Here is an 18,958-nt window from a genome sequence, read left to right on the forward strand (position 1 = left end):
GTATTTGGAGTGACATGTATCATCCATTAAAAACCACAAAACTATAGCCTTTTGTCCAGTTCCCTGACGCGTATTTTGGATTATGGACCCCACTTAGAATATACTCCTCACTATTAAACTCTCTTCCTCTGATTTTTTTTTTTTTTCTTTTTGGTCAAGCTCACGGCACAGGGAAGTTCCTGGGCACTGCAGTTGAGGATTCAGGTTAATGCCTGATCCTTCACCTACTCCACCACAGGGAAACTTCCTAATTCTTAAAGTTATTTTAACTTTCTTTAATGTCAGATATCATTTGCTGACTTAATATATTTAGTCATGTATTTCATATTCCAAATAGCATATACGCCTCCTGGGCACTACGTATTTCTAAGAGACAGTCCTCGGTGTACAAAGAAAAGTACAAACAGGGGCGAGGGTGGGATCTCTTAATTCTGACTGGAGGAATTATCAGATCTTAGAATGCAAGCCTTTTAAGCTACACATGGAAGGATGAGCAGGGGTTTTATAGACGTGAGAGGCCTCTCCTCAGGCAAAAAGTTGAACGAGTTTATGTTGTGTGTTCAGGTGGTGAGAGACCCAGGGGCTGGGTCTCCAAACAGGCAAACAGAGTGAATTGATCTTGAACTGTTTCATTCTTCTGAACTGCTCTCAAGTTGGTCCCAGTCAACAGAGAAAATAATATGCAATTTCTCTGTTGCACACAACAGAGAAAATAATAGGCAAAAGTAATTGATAAGGTGATCATGAAGACATTGACTTCAAATATACAAAAGTGAGAAAATCAGATCCCTAGGTTCTCTTTGTATTTGCATCAGAAAAAAAAAATAAATGATTCATCTTTCAGGCCCTGGAGACAATATGAGACCTCTTATTCATTTATCACCCACTAACAAATGTGATTCAGAAAATGATTCCTCTGCCTCCTCCTCACTAAGAAATGGCAGGTGGCATATACTCAAGAGCTGCTCACGACTGAGTGTAAGAGAAGGAGCAGAGCAGAAGTAGGAATCAAATAGTCTAACCATGAATCATTGTTTTAAACCAATTATTCCTTAATGTACCCACAGAAGGCAAACATTCACAGCTCATGTTTCTGCAGTTCCTAATAGTCTTTGGATTTGTTTTCCATTTTTAGTGAAGGTATTCAGGATTAGGTCAGGTAGCAACTTGATCCATGGAATACTCATATGGAAACTTGTCTTAGAATTCTTTTCTTGACGAAGATGAAATATTTTGGAACAAAGTTGAAAGAAAAGTTAGAACTGGGACCACCTTAAGCCTTGTCCATAAAGTATGTGGTATGTGGTCTCCTTCATTCCCTGTCAAAATGTGATTGGATTGAGTGCAGCTCATAAATGAAGTTCACAAGAAATGCAAACTGTCAAGTCTCCTTTCAGTGTTCTGTAGGAATGCAGCACTTACCCAGTTAGCATGACCTTCTGACTGTTGCTGGTTCCATTCTACCCTTGCCAGGTCACTAAAAGCAATTTGATTGCAGCCGAGAACAGCCCTTCAGCTGTTGAGTTGGCACATTCCTGTTAGAGGGAAGATTGCCTAAACTCCAAATAATGGACTGAAGGGGAATGAGGTGAAATATCCCTGCTCTGTTAGGCCAGCTACCAAGACGGTCCCTTGTAGCTGTGCCTTTGTGCAGTCCTCTCCTCTTTTCCTGGTAAATGTGCCTTCCTGTAATCCTGTCCTCTGTGCAGAGCAGACCCAGAGACCTGGTTCTAAGGAAAAGGAGGTGTTAAAAGCGATAGGCTGTCATTTTCAAGAGCCGCTTCTAAGTCTGTGACTCCCCTCTTACTGCTACTATGTTCTATGGTTCTTCTTGCTGGCTTGTACTGGACAGTCGAGCTGATGTATTTGAGTTGCCCTCTGGAGAGGTTCATATGATGAGGAATTGGGGGTGGCCAACAGCCAGTGAGTAAATGGGGCCATCAGTCTAAAAGCCAAGAAGGAACAGACTCCTGTCAATGACCATGTATGTGAGTGAGCTTGGAGGCAGATCTTTCCTCCATCACACATTGGGATGACTGTAGCCTGTGAGAGGCCCTGAGCTGGAGGACCAGTGATGTCATGCCCAGACTCTGGACGTATAGAAACCAAGATAATAAATGTTGTTTAAGCTACTAAATTTTGGGGTAATTTGTTACACAGCAATGGATAACTGTTACACCTGCTTATAGAAGCAGTAAGGTTTGGAGTGGGAGCACAAGGGTTGGAAAAAGAATAAGTACCTTTTTGTGTGTCTTTCTGAGTCACCAACCCAGATAGAATCTTTATGACAGATGTTCTACATATACTGTTTCTAATCATTGAAACATCCTAGCAAGGGTGGTGTGGTTCACATATTTTGGACAAAACTGAGGTTATGGAAACTCAGTTGTCTGGCTCAGGACATATGACTGAGACAATGCCTGAGATGAAGAAACTAGAATCTCTTTTACTCTGAAGACTTAGTTCTTTCCTCTGTATTCATGGGTCCTAAGAGACAGAGGTAGGTTTGGGGTTAGGGTAGAAATCAGATCATCTGTAGATTTTCTTTTTTAAAGTTAGTCATGTCACTTTCCTTTATGGAGTCCTGACACAGTTTAGATTGAGCCAAACCACACAGTGGGGCTACATCAGGAAAGCACTGAGCTTATACGTATTTAGCCACATTCTTTACAGTTTGGGCCTGTGATTAGAAAATAAAAACTGCATATTTCAAGCAGGTTCCTAGTAAGTATCTGATAGTCTTTGGAAGCCTCTGTAGTGATGAGTAAGGTGATCATGTGACTCTGACATTCTGGTGTTTTGTTTTAAATTAAGTTAAAATAAAATAATAGCACCCAGGGTTCTATTATCTGATGGGCTCAATCTAGTCTGATGTGTGCCAGATCCTACCTCACCTATAGCCAGAAGTTGGCCAAGTGGGTTTGGCTAAACAAGGACCAGTTGGGATCAAGTGGATGAGTGGTGAGTGCTGCTTTCATTTGGTGGTGAGAGTAAAGGTGATGAAACAACGAAGGGGTACACCTCAGTGCTATATCTCAGGAAGATGTGGGTGCTTCTGGATGTCACTGTAACAGCTTCCAGAGCCAAGCAGGGCAGCTACAGAATTGATTACACTCAGAACAGGCTGTGGCCCCATCTCACCAACTCCTGGGCCAGGTCCAGGGTCTCTCCTCTCCCATCAGTCTTTTAGCTCTTGCAATAGCTTCTCTATCCCTGGTCCTGATGAAAGCATGGGAGGGTCTCTCATTGCTCACGGGTCTCCTGCAGATCACAGCTGTATCGCCATAGCAAAGGCTTCCACATTTGTTAAGGACATCCTGGTTAACTGACAAAGCTCACAGTTTCTCCTGGATAAGATCACTGTAGTGGCTCTTTACTTCAATTCCTTCCTGCTACCTCTTCGCAAAATGCAAAGAGGATTTTTTTAGAGAAGCACTGCCCAGTAAGGTAGCCACTGGCCACATGAGGCTGTGTAGCATTTGTAAGGTGGCTAGTGAGATTAAAGAATTAAGTTTTTCACTTAGTTTAATTGAAATTTATTTAAATTGAAGTAACCATAGGTAGCTGGTGGCTAATGTGGTTGAATAGCACAGTTCTAGAAGTTGTCATTCTCATGTTATATTTGTCAACTTATTTTTGGCTAATATTTATAGAACATCTTCTATGAGCCAGGTGCAATACCTAGAATGTAGTGTGCATTCATCCAATTTTCACAAAACCTGTTGAAGTCAACTCTCTTATTTACATTTCCCAGGGCAGAAAGTTGAATTTTAGAGAGATAAAGCAGCCTGCCTCAATACAGACAGGAGATAGGATTCAAAATAAAGTTTATCTGGCCTTAGGCCTGTGTTTCCTGTGCAGAAGAATGAAGCTAAATCAGCAAGAATGGAGAGTGAAACAAAATAGAGGCCAGCCAATTTACATTATAACTTTTTATTATAATGGGTTATTTCATTTTATTGCTTATTGTCAACATTTTGGCCACAGCAAATACATTAGTTTTTAAATAACCATAATTCAAAGCTTTCATGTTGTTTACTCCCCCCACCCCCGATGTATCATCTATGAAAATAATCAGTGACCTCCAAAAGTCGATACTGATATTGTGCACATTTATGCTATCATGACACTAAATACAAATAATAAAAATACTCATCTATTGTAGGTCTATGGGCTTGTGTTATGCCTTAAGGGAAGCCATAAAACAACTCAAAGAAGAGATGGCATGGATTGTAATATGTCCTATGTAGGTAATGTTTGCAGAATGTAAGAGATACCCAGTGAACATTTATTGACAGCAAAGATGATGAGAATTCAATTTCTGCTGGGCTTTTCCTCCCCATTTTTCTTAAGGAATATATGAGTTCTGGGAAGCATCATTCTGAATGTCACAGAAACCCTAGCACTTGGAATCGTGGAGCACCACTGTAACTGGGTCTGATCACACTAGCAGAAGAGAGATAAATTAAAGCATATGTGCTGTTAAAATTGTGCTAACATCTCAGTGACTAGGATAAGCTGGGATGCCTGAATGCTCTCTGTCTTCGTAAGCAAGAACATCACCAGTGCCGAAAAATCAAGCAAATCATTCAAAACAAATCTTGCTTTTCGATCTTACTGGCAGACAGTATTTCAGTCAGATCAATGGATTTGAAAGTAAAATATGCTACTTATATTAGCTACTGAGTTTCCTAACTACAAGTATGGGAGCTGTAATTTTTTTTTTTCCTTTTTAGGGTCATATCCGCAGCACATGAAAGTTCCCAGCCTAGGGATCGAATCTGAGCGGCAGCTGCAACCTATGCCACAGCCACAGCAATGTGGGATCCTTAACCCCCTGAACAAGGCCAGGGATTGAACCCAAATCATCATGGACACTGTGTTGGGTTCTTAACCCGCTAAGCCACAACAGAAACTCTGGGAGCTATAATTTTTACCTTAAGACATTTCTTTTGTTTTATTTAGCAAAATTCTTAGCATTATTTTGGGATTTCACTGAATTATGATGATGATGTTGGATGAAACATTTTATTTATTTATTTATTTATTTTTGCTTTTTTAGGGCTGTACCCACAGCACATGGAAGTTCCCAGGCTAGGGGTCCAATCGGAGCTGAAGCTGCCTGGCTACACCAGAGCCACAGCAACATGGGATCCAAGCCACATCTGCACCTAAACCGCAGCTCATGGCAACACCAGATCCTTAACCCACAGATCAAACTCGCAACCTCATGTTTCCTAGTCAGATTCGTTTCTGCTGCGCCACAACAGGAACTCCCTGGAGGAAACATTTTAGATTTAATTGCAAAGTGACACACCAGTTTGATAATCTATTCCCAATATTTTCTCAATGTACAATTTTGAACACATGAAAGGATCCACATAAAAACCAGAAATGTTAAGGTCACTTGCTGCAAAGTATGGCATATTAGAATTATTTATTAAAAACTTTAACACCTAAAGGTAGGCACTTCATAAAATTTGGATTTTGGCAAAAGGCAACAGTCTATTGTCAATATCTTATCTTCCTTTAACCATATAACTTTTTCAAGAGAATAGATTATTAAAATATAAGAGAAACATAAATTTGTCTAAGCTGCACATGGATGGAATTCTACTAAACAGAATCAAAACTTTATTTTTCTCTCTTCCTTTTTGTAAAGTATTATATATCTTCCTGGTCAAGTTCTGAAATTTTACCCCTTGATGTATGATCCCATGGGAGTATTTGGCTTCTCGTCTTTTAATCTGAAGTGAAGTATTTGTTGCTTATAGAACTTGGTACAATTTTTTTTTTTACAGTTTTCATAACCTTTAATCAATTTTCAATATGCTAAGTAAAGTCAGGTGATTTTTGGCTGGCAGTAACTATTGCTGAAGAGTTCTTGGCTTCAAGCAGCTGTTGAGTCCCTTTGATGCTAAGTCTCACATTAAACAGATAAGATTCAACTGTTCCTGTTGTTTGCATTCCTGGTGGCAGGAAGTTCGGCTCACATCTACCTAAAACATGAGCAGAATTCTGGGGGCCCAGTGACTGCATCTCTCATCTGATTTAGCTCTTCCTTCTTGAGTATGTCTCCACCAGATAGCCAAGCCAAGCTGGAGTCTCGGCGACAGTGACAGGGAGTTTCACAAAGCCATCTAGTCAATAAGAAAGCTCCAACTGCCCTTTCTTCTACTGAAACCAAAGTCCCCCTCCTGTAAATTCCATCCAGTGCTTCCAACAGCATAAGGCACAGAGTAGGCTCTCAGGCACCCGGATCTGCACTTGTTGCTGAACAAAAAGATTGAACGATTCTAGTTCTGATTTTAAAGCTATAGAGTATAGTTGTTTCCTTAGGTAGTCCAGGCTATCCTCTCGTCTTCCATGAGTCTTCTCTTTTTCAGGACAAAGATTTCAATTTCCTTCATCTGTTCCTTCAGTAACATGAATTTCAGGTGTTTTGTCCATCTTTTACTCTTTTCTGAGTGTGCTTATGTTGATTGGTAGATCTCTTCAAATGTGGTCCCACTGAACCCAACGAACACTCCAGATGGGCTCAGCCCTGAGTAGAGTGGAAACCCTGTATTTCTTCTCTTGGCCTTGACAGTCAACTTGACATATTGTCTGACTCAAAAGGATCTTCCTTAGGGCAACCCTTTCCTGTCTGTTTCTGAGTAGAGGCATTTTATTGCGGGTGAGATCTCTGATTGACACATATTCGGTTCTGGGAGAAAGATTACTTCCTTGAATTTCCAGGATAAGGAGGGGGTGGGGAACGTTGAGCTGGGGTCGGTGTGTATGGAGGAGGCAGGTCTGCACAGTATTCCATCTCGTGGTCGTAACTATAGGGGGGTGGTGCTACTGCAAAAGAGAAGAAAAAGGGCATCAGGCATTTAACATTCATTGAGTGTCCACTATGTTTGAGTCACTGGGCAAGGTACTTTTAGAGAGAACATAATTTTTGCTGTCAATAATCACAGCAGGACATAAGGATAACATTAGGATAACACAGTATTATCAGGACAGATGCATATGAGAGGCTGAGTCCTGTAAATAGTGGTGCCATTGGCCAAAATATTTAGAATTGGTAGCTTAGGGCAAGTTTCTTGGAAAGAGGATGTTGCAGATAGAGACGGGACTAAAGGATATTCGAGTTTCAGCAAAAGCACTGAAGCAAGCACAAGAGAATTTTTGTTCAAAGCAAGAAGTTCATGGAGGAGAGAAATGGGAAAAGATGTTGAGGAATCTGTTTGTATAACCATCATGGTGGGCTTTTTTTAAAAATCCAGTTTAAGAGTTCCTGTTGTGGCTCAGCAGAAATGAATCTGATTAGTGCCCATGGGGACGCAGGTTCGATCCCTGGCCTTGCTCAGTGAATTGAGGATCTGGCATTGCTGTGGGCTATGGTATGGGTCACAGACACAGCTTGGATCTGGCATTCCTGTGGCTGTGTAGGCCAACGACTATGACTCCGATTCGACCCCTTGCCTGGGAGCTTTCATGTACCCTGGGTGGGGCCCTAAAAAAAAAAGACAAAAAAAATCCAATTTAATTTTTAAGTTTCTTGACACAAATTTTAAAGGTTTATAGCTATGGTTTACCATAAAATATTGGTTATATTCCCCATGTTCTACAATATAGGGGTGAGTGAAGTACAAACAGTTGGGTATAAGATAGGCTACAAGCATGGTGGGCTTTGAGAATCACATAGGAGTCTGTGATGTGCAGTTTTCAGAGATAGTTGAAGTATGCTAGTGAATATGCTTTAGGAAGATGACTCTCAGCAGTGCGAATTGGGGTGGACCAAAGAAAAGGTGAGATAATGTAGTTGCGAATGTGGGGGATTATGGGGGGACTCATGGAGATTGGGGGCTGGGACTATAGGAACCCTTGAGCAGCTGAGTGCTTAGGTGATGACTGGATAGGTGGGAAAAGGGTAGAGAGTGAGAAAGTATCAAAGTATTGGGTACTTGGAACTGGGCTCCCATAACCCGGCGGGTCATGGAGCCACTATAGAAATAAGAAAAACAAAGGAGGGGTGGAGAAAAAACAGGTTTGTGAATGAGGATGGAGAACTTAGTTTTCTAAATCTTATTTGAAAAAGTTTCTTTAATTTTTATGGTAATATATGTCAGTGTGTTTTATTTTTTATTTTTTGATTATTTTAGGGCCACACCCATGGCATATGGAAGTTCCCAGGCTAGGGGTCACATTGGAGCTGCAGCTGCTGGCCTATGCCACAGCCACAGCAATGCCAGATCTGAGCTGCGTCTGCAACCTACACCACAGTTCATGGCAACAACGGATCCCTGACCCACTAAGCAAGAACAGGGATAGAACCCACATCCTCATGGATACCAGTTGGGTTCCTAACCCACTGTACCACAAAAGGAACTCCTATGTCAGTGTGTTTTAAAATCACATTTAATACACTTTGTTATGATTGTGTGTGTTAGGTATGGATGTCTATTTTGTAGCAATCTCCATCCCATCTCCAGGGTTGGTACCCCTTGAGCACTCCATGTCTTCAAGAACCAAATCTCCTTGCAACATCTGAGCAACCCCTCCCTCAGCAATCCCACTGATGATTTGCCAGTAGCAGATTTATCATTGAGATGATGGTTCTAGTTGGAAATTGACATGTCTTAATTGCTTACTGTGAATGTAGCCTAAATCACAAGACTGCTGCCCCAGTAATGCAAATAAATGGCCAAGTATTTACATTAAGAATGGCAGAAAAGAATAAGCAGCACTTCAACAAACTTATTTCTAAAATGTCATCTAAACTGTGCTCTTACCAATAAGATTATGATGGTGTTCTGATCAATACATGCGTGGAAACCTAGGGCTTACCTTACACACAAAAACAAAGTCTGTTTCTTCTGATTCCCTTTAACTTGGCTTTTCTCTACTAGGAACTTGATATTTGAATCATTTACCAATCTGTCTATATTGAGGGATGTGAGGAAGCAGAATTGAGTTACCTGACACAAGAGAAGGATGAGGATAATAGAGCATCCCTGAAGGATGCTGTGGTGAGCAGAGGCTTTGCAAATCTCCTCTGGGATGTGCCGACCAAGGGCTCAGATCAGTAGAGAAGGCAGCTATAATGTACACAGCTTCTCCATGGCTGCTTTTGATCCTTAGAGGCTGGACTATTCCAAGCTCTGTTTTCTACAACAAAATGGAATAATTCCTGGGGAGTCTAAACACACATGCCCTCTGCATTACACCCACTCTTTTGATTCATTCTATCTAGGATGACTGAGACAAAGAGATTTATAATAAACTTCATCCAGGTCAAGAAATGCAGCCTCCACGTAAAACAGGACGTTGCAGCAGGACACCTATTGAACTATTTCTTACAAGCATGTGGTTCTAAAGTTGTTTTTATATTGAAGCTTTTCCCTGCCTCCCACTTGAGGAGCACAGACCAGGTGATTCTACAGATTGGCTTCATATCCTCTGTCATGAAGTTGTGGTGTGTCTTTATGCTTTGGTAACAAAGCATTTATATTTTGCCATCTGCATAAAAACTGCTGGAGGACATTTTGGTAAGAGTCCCCATGGTTTATACAGCTGCATGATGAACATGAAAATCTAAGATACGAAACACTGTTCTTTCTTTTTAGAGAGCCTTTGGATTTTGATAAAGTGATAACAACATGCTAAAGAGTGGTATTTTGAGGACTGTATCCATCATGAAAGAAACAGGGCACATCTTTTATTGTACCAGCTACAGGAAGATGTTTCAAAATAATCCTCGCATGGCTATGGCCTGTGCTATCTTCCTTTCTAACAGACAAAAAGGCTTCACTAGAAAGTAAACTTTTCAGGGTATCAATTTTAGAATTCCCGATGAACTCTAAGAGGTTTTGTTCTTTCTTAAATGTCATCTTTAAAAGATGTATGGATACAGCTGGAGATATGGTGCCTTTATAATTCTCAAAATTCTTTCATAGCCCATCATTCCAATATTCTGATTTAAGTCAGGCACATAGGCCATTTATCATTTATGTCAATATAGTTGTCTAGAATTTTACAAAATGTGGGGATGCAATGAAATTTGTAGGAGGAAGTTAGTGTTTTTCACCTACGCAGGCCAGCATCTCTAAAGCAAATGTAAAGGGACGATGCATGGTGTTAGCAAAACCGTACAACAGTAGTATAGAAAATGCGGAAACAGGGGAAAATCATCCATAATTTTGTCCCCACAATTTAACGGGCAGTATCTTTATATACTCTCTGCTAGTCATCTGTGTCTTTATATCCCTGCAGTCATGGAAAACAGTCTATGCTTTTTCACTTTTTTTTATAACTTAGTCTTTTTCGGTCAGCTGTATATTCTTCGTGAACTTTATTGATCACAGCTGCATATCTTTTCACTGACCACTTATTTTGAGATTAGCAATTTTTTATTATTATAAATAATGGAGTGGCTAGTATCTTTCCACACAGACTTTTTATGACTTAGAATTAGTTTTCTAAAGTAAAATTCCAGGAACCAACTAACTGGCTCTCATTTAATATTTTGGTAATTTAATAGTGAAAAAAAGTCACTGTTAAACCTTACATTTCTTTGCTAGTGGCTAGGTTTGATATTGTTCTACATCTTATTATTTGCAAGTATGGTTTTGTTTGGGGCTAATAATTTACAAACTGGAATCTTAACTAGAATTAAAATGTAATGAACATAAGAATTTTTTTTTTCTTTTCACTGCTGTACCTATGGCATTTGGAAGTTCCTGGGCCAGGGGTCTAATTGAAGCTGAAGCTCGGCCCTATATTGCAGCCATGATGACTGAGCTGCATCTGCGACCTACGCAGCAGCTTGTGGCAACGCCAGATCCTTAACCTACTGAGACCAGGGCTCCAACCACATCCTCTTGGACACTGTTTCGGGTTCGTAACCTGCTGAGCCATAATGGAAACTCCCAACATAAGATACAAATAAGCATACAAAGTTGTATATCTTTTCTGTACCTTTGTAAAAATAACTCTTTGTCAAGATAGTTATGTTATTAGACTGAAGTTATGTTTTTATACTGAAGTTTAAAACTTGTATTTAACAAATTTATAGCTGATCTTTTTGATCTCTCCTGTACTGTTTCTAAGCTTAAAAATTTGTCTTCTTTTTCAGATAGCTGATTCATAACCAGTCTATTTCTGAGTTTTTCCATGTAAATTTACACACTTTATTTATTTATTTATTTATTTTTCTGTCTTTTCTAGGGCTGTACCTGTGGCATATGGAGGTTCCCAGGATAGGGGTCTAATTGGAGCTGTAGTCGCCAGCCTACGCCAGAGCCACAGCAACGTGGGATCCGAGCTGTATATGCGACCTACACCACAGCTCACGGCAACATCGGATCCTTAACCCACTGAGCAAGGCCCAGGGATCGAACCCGAAACCTCATGGTTCTTTATTGGATTTGTTAGCCACTGCACCACGACGGGAACGCCGTGATTTATTTTTTTAACATATTTTTGGATTTATATTTTCAATTGAGATATAGTTGCCATAACACTGTGTAAGTTCACAGTGTCCAATGTGTTGATTGGATACACTTATATGTTGCAATATGATTATCACTTGCTAGAGTAACTAAACAAGAAGGTTATTAGACAGGTGACTCTAATGCTATGGTGTCTATGTAAGCAAACCTAAATCTAAGCTGCAAGTGCCTCAAAATTACAAAATAAAAATGCTAAGGACAACCAATCACAGACAGCCAACTAGGCTTTAAGCTAAAGCAAATCAAATAATTTCCGTTTGTTGCTTCCATGCTTTTTCTATATAAAACAGGGCCCTCCTAACTACCTTGGGTTTGGCACTGCCCCATTTTTGCTCAAATAAACACTGAAAGATTTTATTTTATTTTTGCTTCTTTTAGGGCCTCACCCGAAGCATGTGGAAGTTGCCAGGCTAGGGGTCAAATCGGAGCTACAGCTGCCAGGCTACACCCCAGCCACAGCCACGCAGGATCCGAGCTACTTCGACCTACACCACAGCTCACGGCAACACCAGATCCTTAACCCACTAAGTGAGGCCAGGGATCCAACCCGCATCCTCATGGTTACTTGTCTGATTCTTTTCCACTGGGCCACAATGGGAACTCCATGAAAGGTTTTAATAGGCCTCAGTTTATCTTTCAACCCACACCTTAGCACTAGCTGACATGTCTATCACTCATGACTTATTTTAAAAGACAACTTCTAATATTACTAGCAGCAAACCTTCTCACCCTCCCCCAAACCCCACTACTCACAATTCACCTGAACCCCCCACTTAGAACAATGTTCCTGGCAGGACCTCCGAGGCCTCCACCCTCCCCACACAAATGCACACCTGCCCATTTCTTCCTCTACTGTCCCCGAGATGAGACTCCCGAAAGGATGTCGTCATTAGAACCTAGCTCTCCCCTTCCTTTCAGATAACATCAGGACATGTCCAGTCATGTACACATTCCTCCATCACCACGAGAAGGACAAGCTCCCAGAACATTCTTCCCCACAGATCTTTAACTCTGGAAAGCTTTACAAATCTAAGCAAATTGATTTTCCAGACTTTCCCCACCCCCACCCCCTTCACTGTGCTCAGTGGACCACAAACTCTGTCCGAAGAAGAGCCCTTTGTACCCTCACCCTCTTTTCATCCCTTTACATGTTACTCCAGCTCAGAATAGAAGGGAGGTCTTTTCTGATTGTGTCTGTTTCTCAGAGAAGTAACATGGACTGAGAGAGAGAAAGGCTGAGGGCTTTTTCGTGTTTTGAGAAGAGAGAAGAATGCACGAGATCGTTATTGCAGGGGAGTGAAAGGGAACGTTCACTTTATCTTTCTGTTTTAATTAAAATCTGATTTTCCATGAGAAAACAGCTGCCGCTGCAGCACTATTAAATATGAGCTTTTCTTTTCCTCCTCCATCCGCCATCCTATGGAGCCAGGGGGTGAGCTGGGTGTCCCCTGGGGGTCTCACAGCCATTTTTAAACAGTTGTCTAATTTCCCTCTTTAAAAACCTGAGCTTTTTGGTAGCACATGCCAGGAGATTATACTACGTTCTACTCCTTCTTATTAGCTGTGGTCCCTTCTACCCAAAAATCTCATTTACTGAAGTGGTACCTTTCTCTCCATTATGGCGTCCATTGACATTCTCAGTAATGTCAACATCCACTTGTTGAAATAAATTTCTAGCCCCAAGATGGATCCAATCCTGCCTGAGTTGCCATATCAACAAGCGGAAACTTAGATGACTTTCATGTCCTTGTAAAGCTCTGCTTGATCAGAAACTCAGTATATCCAGTCAGCTAATCTGCAAAACCCAAGTCTGGCTCTCTACTTAACTTCCTGGTTCCTTTTCACCCAAAGTTGACTCTGTGACTCCAACCAATCAGACAGCTTCTATTTTCCCCTTCTTTGGTCTTTATTCTTCATCTTACAAAAACTTCCTGCCTTTCACCTATTTTGCTGTTCCCCCCATGAAGACCTTCCAATTCATGAAGTTTGTATCATCTAAATTGTCTTCTTTCATCAGTTTTAAACACATATCACCCTGCCTCTCAGTTGCTTGGGCCTTTTGCCTTCAAAAATCTTTTATTCACCCTTAACCAGTAATAATACCATTTTCCAAATCTGACCAACCACTTCTTATCTTTCTAGAATATACATCCCAATACATTTTGGATCTCACTTGGATTTCTGATTTACTGATGGCATTAAACAAATTGATTTAAATGGATGTCACCTCTTTCCTATCTTCATCTCTTTCTTCATTCAGCTTAGATGTATGGCCCATCATTAAAATTATTTCTGTGCATCTATCATCAACTTTCTTATCTTTCTCTCCCCACTGCCTGACAAAATTCCAATCTTGATGAAGTCCAGTGTTTTCACTATCTCAGATCTGTATCTAGGAGCTTCAATGCGGTTCAAGGAAAATGCACAATTGTGCTGACTGATGTCACTTTAAAGGCATGACCGTATTCTTAAGTGTGGAGGCCCTTGGCATTGCTTGGAAATTGCACATGAGGTTTTTCACCACCTCTCTATCTCTGAGATCACTCTCTCATGTTTTTTTCATTCTCCTTAACTGCAAACACCCCCTCAACCAACTTTAGTTTAAGGATAAGACTTCTTACTTTACTAAGAGAATAGGCACAATCAGAAGAAACTATCCTCGTATCATCAAATCCTTTGTTGAGTACACGTCTTTTCATGTACAGTCCATATACTAATATGTATTGCCCTCACTTGTGAATTCAGTGATGCAAATGGAGTTTTGATTTTTTTGATTTTTTTTTTTTGTTGTTCTGTTTTGGGCCATACCCACAGCATATGGAAGTTCCCGGGGTAAAGGTCAAATTGGAGCTGTAGCTGCCAGCCTATGCTATAGCCACAGCAAGCCAGATCCTTAACCTACTGAGTGAGGACAGGGATCGAACCCACAGTGGATTCGTTTCTGCTGAGCCACAATGGGAAATACCTGATTTCTTAATGAAATGTTTCCAAAAGATTTTAAAGGCTGTAAGTCAATTATTTTATAGAATGTTTCTCAACTTGAGTTTGTCAGATATTTTCTTATGCCAAGATTCAGGCTATGAACTTCTGGCCAGAACACCATACCCACAAAGTTGTATCATCCTTAAAGTAACACCCAAAGGTGCAAGATGTCCATTGTCCCTCTGTGGTAATATTAATTTTTACCTCCTCATCAAGATGTTGTCTGGCTTCTCCACTGTGTAGTTACTATTTTTCTCCTTATCACTAACAAGAAATCTAGAAATCTAGAGGTAGACACTTTAAGAGGATGCAAATAGTCTGTTCCTCAGCAACCTTCTCCTCACCCCCAGATTTAGCATCAGGTGATGATTCTTGTCCTAAACTTTTCTTATGATGGGTTTAAAGTGATGATTTTTTTGTCCAGCTCCACGACTTCTTTCTATATTATATTTTGGCATATTTTCTATTAGCAAGAAACTCAACTCCTTCTTCATTATCTCAATCTATCTATCATCATCATCATCAATCTATTTGTCTATCATCCATTTACCTATCATCAGTCTATTAATCTATTTTCTATCATCTATCTATCTATCTATCTATCTATCTATCTATCTATCTATCTATCTATCTATCCACCTACATACCTACCTATCTACCTACCATTAGGGACTCTATAATGTACTTCAAATCTCAATTCTCTTCATCACATTGACGTCTCTTGCTTTCCTTTTATTGGCATTTGATTTTGATAGCTTTGCCAGGCCTTTTTTCTTATTTTCTTTTTGAAATCACTTGCTTTGGTTTATACTGAAGTTCTGAAAAGTAATAGGAATGTCAGATGACCAAAAAATTGTCTTCACACAGATGGTTTTTAAAAAGAGTTGTCATTAAACAGGACACAGTTCATGCAGCAAACATGGCAGGAATAAAGAACTATTTCCAAAGGTCACTGTCTAACAAAGGGTCAGGTGTGTTATTCCCTTTTCTTGGTGCTCTCCTCCCAGTGATCATGTTCACTGTAGGGGTCCCCACTGACTGCTGCTATCAAGGGATAAGATGACCTTGACTAAATTATTTCCTATTCATTTATGTGGCCTCCAGGCTGTAAGACTCTACAATAACTTGAGTGGTTATTCAATTATCATAAGGGTAATTAATTAATGTGGGTAAAATTATTTTCTGTTTCCATAGATGAAAGAATTTTGCAAAGCATTCAGTACTACTCTGTGTTGTTCCCTGATCCTTTAAGTAAAAGCTTAATTAGTGACTTTGAGAAGGAAATGAGACATAATCAAGCAAATTATGTTTTCGAAAGCCTAGTTTTTTTTCTCAGTATAAATGCTTCCACCATAAGGTTTATTATGGTTTTTGCATTATTCAGTTCCCAGAACAACACATTCACTGAAAAGGCAACACTGTGATCTGCCAGTATAAATAATGCCATGAAAGTAAAGTTTTTAAAAACATGTTTCTGTGCATGAAATATAAACATCAAACCCAAGAAAATACAAGACATAACATTAAGATATTTTGTATTTTCTAGTCTAATTTTATAAAAAATATTTTAAAATGGTTTTAAAATTAATTTTAACTATTTTTTTTTTGATCAAGCAAAAATGTATCTGGACTATTATCTACAGAGTGCTTCTCCTTGCCTTCTCTTGGATTAATGTCTGTGGGACTCTGCTCTTTTCTCTTGGGTTATGGATTGGCCAGGAGAAATGGGAAGATGTGAAGAATAAAAACTAATTTCCCTGATTTTTACCCTTGTACTATAGTCTTAAGGTTGTTACACTAACCCCAACAATATTCTTAGTAAGTTGGGAAGATTTAAAATTGAGAATTGCTTTTGTGGTGAATAAAAGCTATCTATTCCCAAGTAGAATTTAATGTCTCTATTCCAGGGTAGAATTTAAGGGAAATTTAAGGTCTCAATATAGTTAAATCAGATTTTGTCATCATATTCTTCATTGGTTCAGCCGCATCTATTGAACCGTGTACCAGTTCCTTCTTGGTTGCTAGGATTGAGTGGTGAACAAAATTGACAACGATCACTGTCTCATGGAGCTCATGTTCTAGAAAGAAGGGATGGACAATAAATAATAAACATAACAATTAGGTGCACCATGTGGAATCTTAGAAGATTAAAAGAAGTACTCTGTATGAAAAGCAGAGGAAGGAGGATTGGAGTGCTCTGGGGAGAAAGGCCTCATTCAGAAAATGACCTTTGATAAAAACTTAAATTAAGTAAGGGAGTTAGTGTTCTAGGCAAACCCTAAGATGGGAGTGTGCCGTGTGTTCAGAGAACAGCAAGGAGGAAAGTGTGAGTGGAGCCTGAGAGTGACAAGAGCCAGAGTAAAAAAAGAAATAAAACGAGGAGCAAGTTCATGCATTGCCTTTGGGGCCCCGGTAAATACTTTGTCTTTTACTTTGGATAAAATGAGAAACCACTGGTGTTGACTCTTCCTTTGGGGGAAACAGGGAGCCACTGGAAGATTCTGAGCAGAGGAGTGAGTGATGTAATTTGACACTGAATCACCTTCAATGGGTCCAGTCTGCTACAGTGTTTAGAATAGACCCCAGGGGGCCACAAGTGGAAGCTGGGAGAGCAGTTATGATGTTATCACAGTCATGGTGGTGAGGGCTGATGGTGACTCCCACAGAGAAGGAACAGTAAGAAGTAATCAGATACTACATAGATTTTGAATATGGCTCTGGGAAGTCTTCCTGGTGGATTGCGTGTAGATGTCAGCGAAAGAGCAGAGTCCCAGATGACGCCAAGGTCTTTGGTCTAAGCCTCCGGAAGGCTGGAGATGCCATCAACTGAGATGATAAAGGGTGGTGGAAGAGGCTTTGAGGGGATGATCAGAAGTACAACCTGAGACATATTAAGTTTGAGGTATCTGTTAGATATACAAGTGGAGATGTTCAATATAGGCAGTGAAATTGAATGAATCTGAAATTCAGGAAAGAAGTTTGGAAGGGAGGTATAGAACTTTGGGGGGCATTTAGCATATAAATGGTACTAAATATCATGAGTTTAAATGATATAACCACAAAAGTAAGTGGAGATACAAAATAGAGGAAGGCCCAAGAGTGTGCCTTGAGGCACTACCATGGAGATATTGGAGAAGAGGGAGAACTGATGAAGAAGACAGGGAAAATGAACTGAAAAGAAGACAGGGAAAATGGGAGAAGAGGGAGAACTGATAAAGGAGACATTGGTGAAGAGAGAAAACTGATAAAGATGACAGGGAAACTGATGAATGATCAGTACATTCATCTCAAGTGTGGTCCCTCTAACTGAAGGTGATGGGGAAAAGGTTAAGAGAGGAGAGAAGTTATTAGGGAACTGATACACAGGGCAGACTGGATGTAGAAGGTACCTTCTTCCTTTCCTGTTGGGACTGAGAGAGAAGACATGAGTGTGGATAGGAAACCATCTTCCTAAAGATGTGTTAAATTTAGAACTCTGTATATGTTAAATTATACACACACACATTGATATATATATATATAAATTGACTTAAAAATGTTACCAAAATCATCTCAGGCAACATGCAGAACTTTTTTCATGGAGTCATATGTGTTCAATATATTTATATGTGGAACTTTTAGTAGTTTCTCAAGAAATACTTATCAAATTATTAATAAATTACCTTTTCTCTTTGATGATAATTTTAATATTATGCTAAAACCATTGTCTTTGCATAAAGAGGACACATGATAACTTTCTTCAATACTTTTTCTCAAGACATACATACCTCTTGAATCAGATGCCAACTTATTCAGACGTATAACTTATTCTTTAGTTACTTGTCAGCAATCATTGGCACATAGACACAGTAGCTGTGAACTGTCTATTTCTCTTAACTAGGGCTGATGGGCAAATTATTGTCAGTGAGACAATCATTGCATTATGAGTGTCTTCAAATGGGAGGTTGATTTTATTATGTGGATCTAAGTAATTCCCACTGAAAAATGGAGCTCCCATCTACATTAATTTAGAAATACCCTACATACTTAGAGATTATTATAGGGAGAATCTTTCATGTGTCTTCTTTCCCAGGAGTACAATCTAATTAACAAATCTGAGTCTTTCTTCAGAAAAAGTAAGCAGCTTTGCTTACCAGGGTAGGAGGCGATGGCATTGATGTGGGTGGTCCTGATGACGCCCACCCGGGGCCCACGGTTGTTTTTCATGCACATGCAGATACATATAGCAATTCCAGCAATGACCCCCATGATGAATACGATGCCAAACACTATGCCAGCAATGGCTGTGCCCCTAAAAAGGAAAAGCAAAAGCACACTTATTGAAAAGACCCATAAGGATTCCTCAGCCTTTCGAATACTGTTCCATGATTCTGACAAGTGCCCCTTTACACGCGTTCTTAAGAATCATCTTGGAATTCTTGTCGTGGCACAGTGGTTAACAAATCTGACTAGGAACCATGAGGTTGCGGGTTCGATCC

The 18,958-nt window shown here is 39.9% G+C and overlaps 1 protein-coding gene across 1 annotated transcript in view; it reads right to left on the reverse strand.

The window, feature by feature from the left end:
• Positions 1 to 5,876: 5,876 nt before the first annotated feature.
• The window catches only part of CYYR1 (cysteine and tyrosine rich 1), a 106,982-nt gene continuing 93,900 nt past the window's right edge, over positions 5,877 to 18,958 (reverse strand). The window contains exons 4-5 of the mRNA XM_047795094.1: positions 18,614 to 18,771; positions 5,877 to 6,843 (exon numbers count right to left, since the gene is read on the reverse strand). Of these exons, the coding sequence (XP_047651050.1) occupies positions 6,719 to 6,843; positions 18,614 to 18,771 (283 nt within the window). The 3' untranslated portion in view covers positions 5,877 to 6,718. The remainder of the gene's footprint in view (positions 6,844 to 18,613; positions 18,772 to 18,958) is intronic.

Source organism: Phacochoerus africanus, chromosome 1 (genome assembly GCF_016906955.1).
Source record: "Phacochoerus africanus isolate WHEZ1 chromosome 1, ROS_Pafr_v1, whole genome shotgun sequence".
Taxonomy (NCBI): Eukaryota; Metazoa; Chordata; class Mammalia; order Artiodactyla; family Suidae; genus Phacochoerus; species Phacochoerus africanus.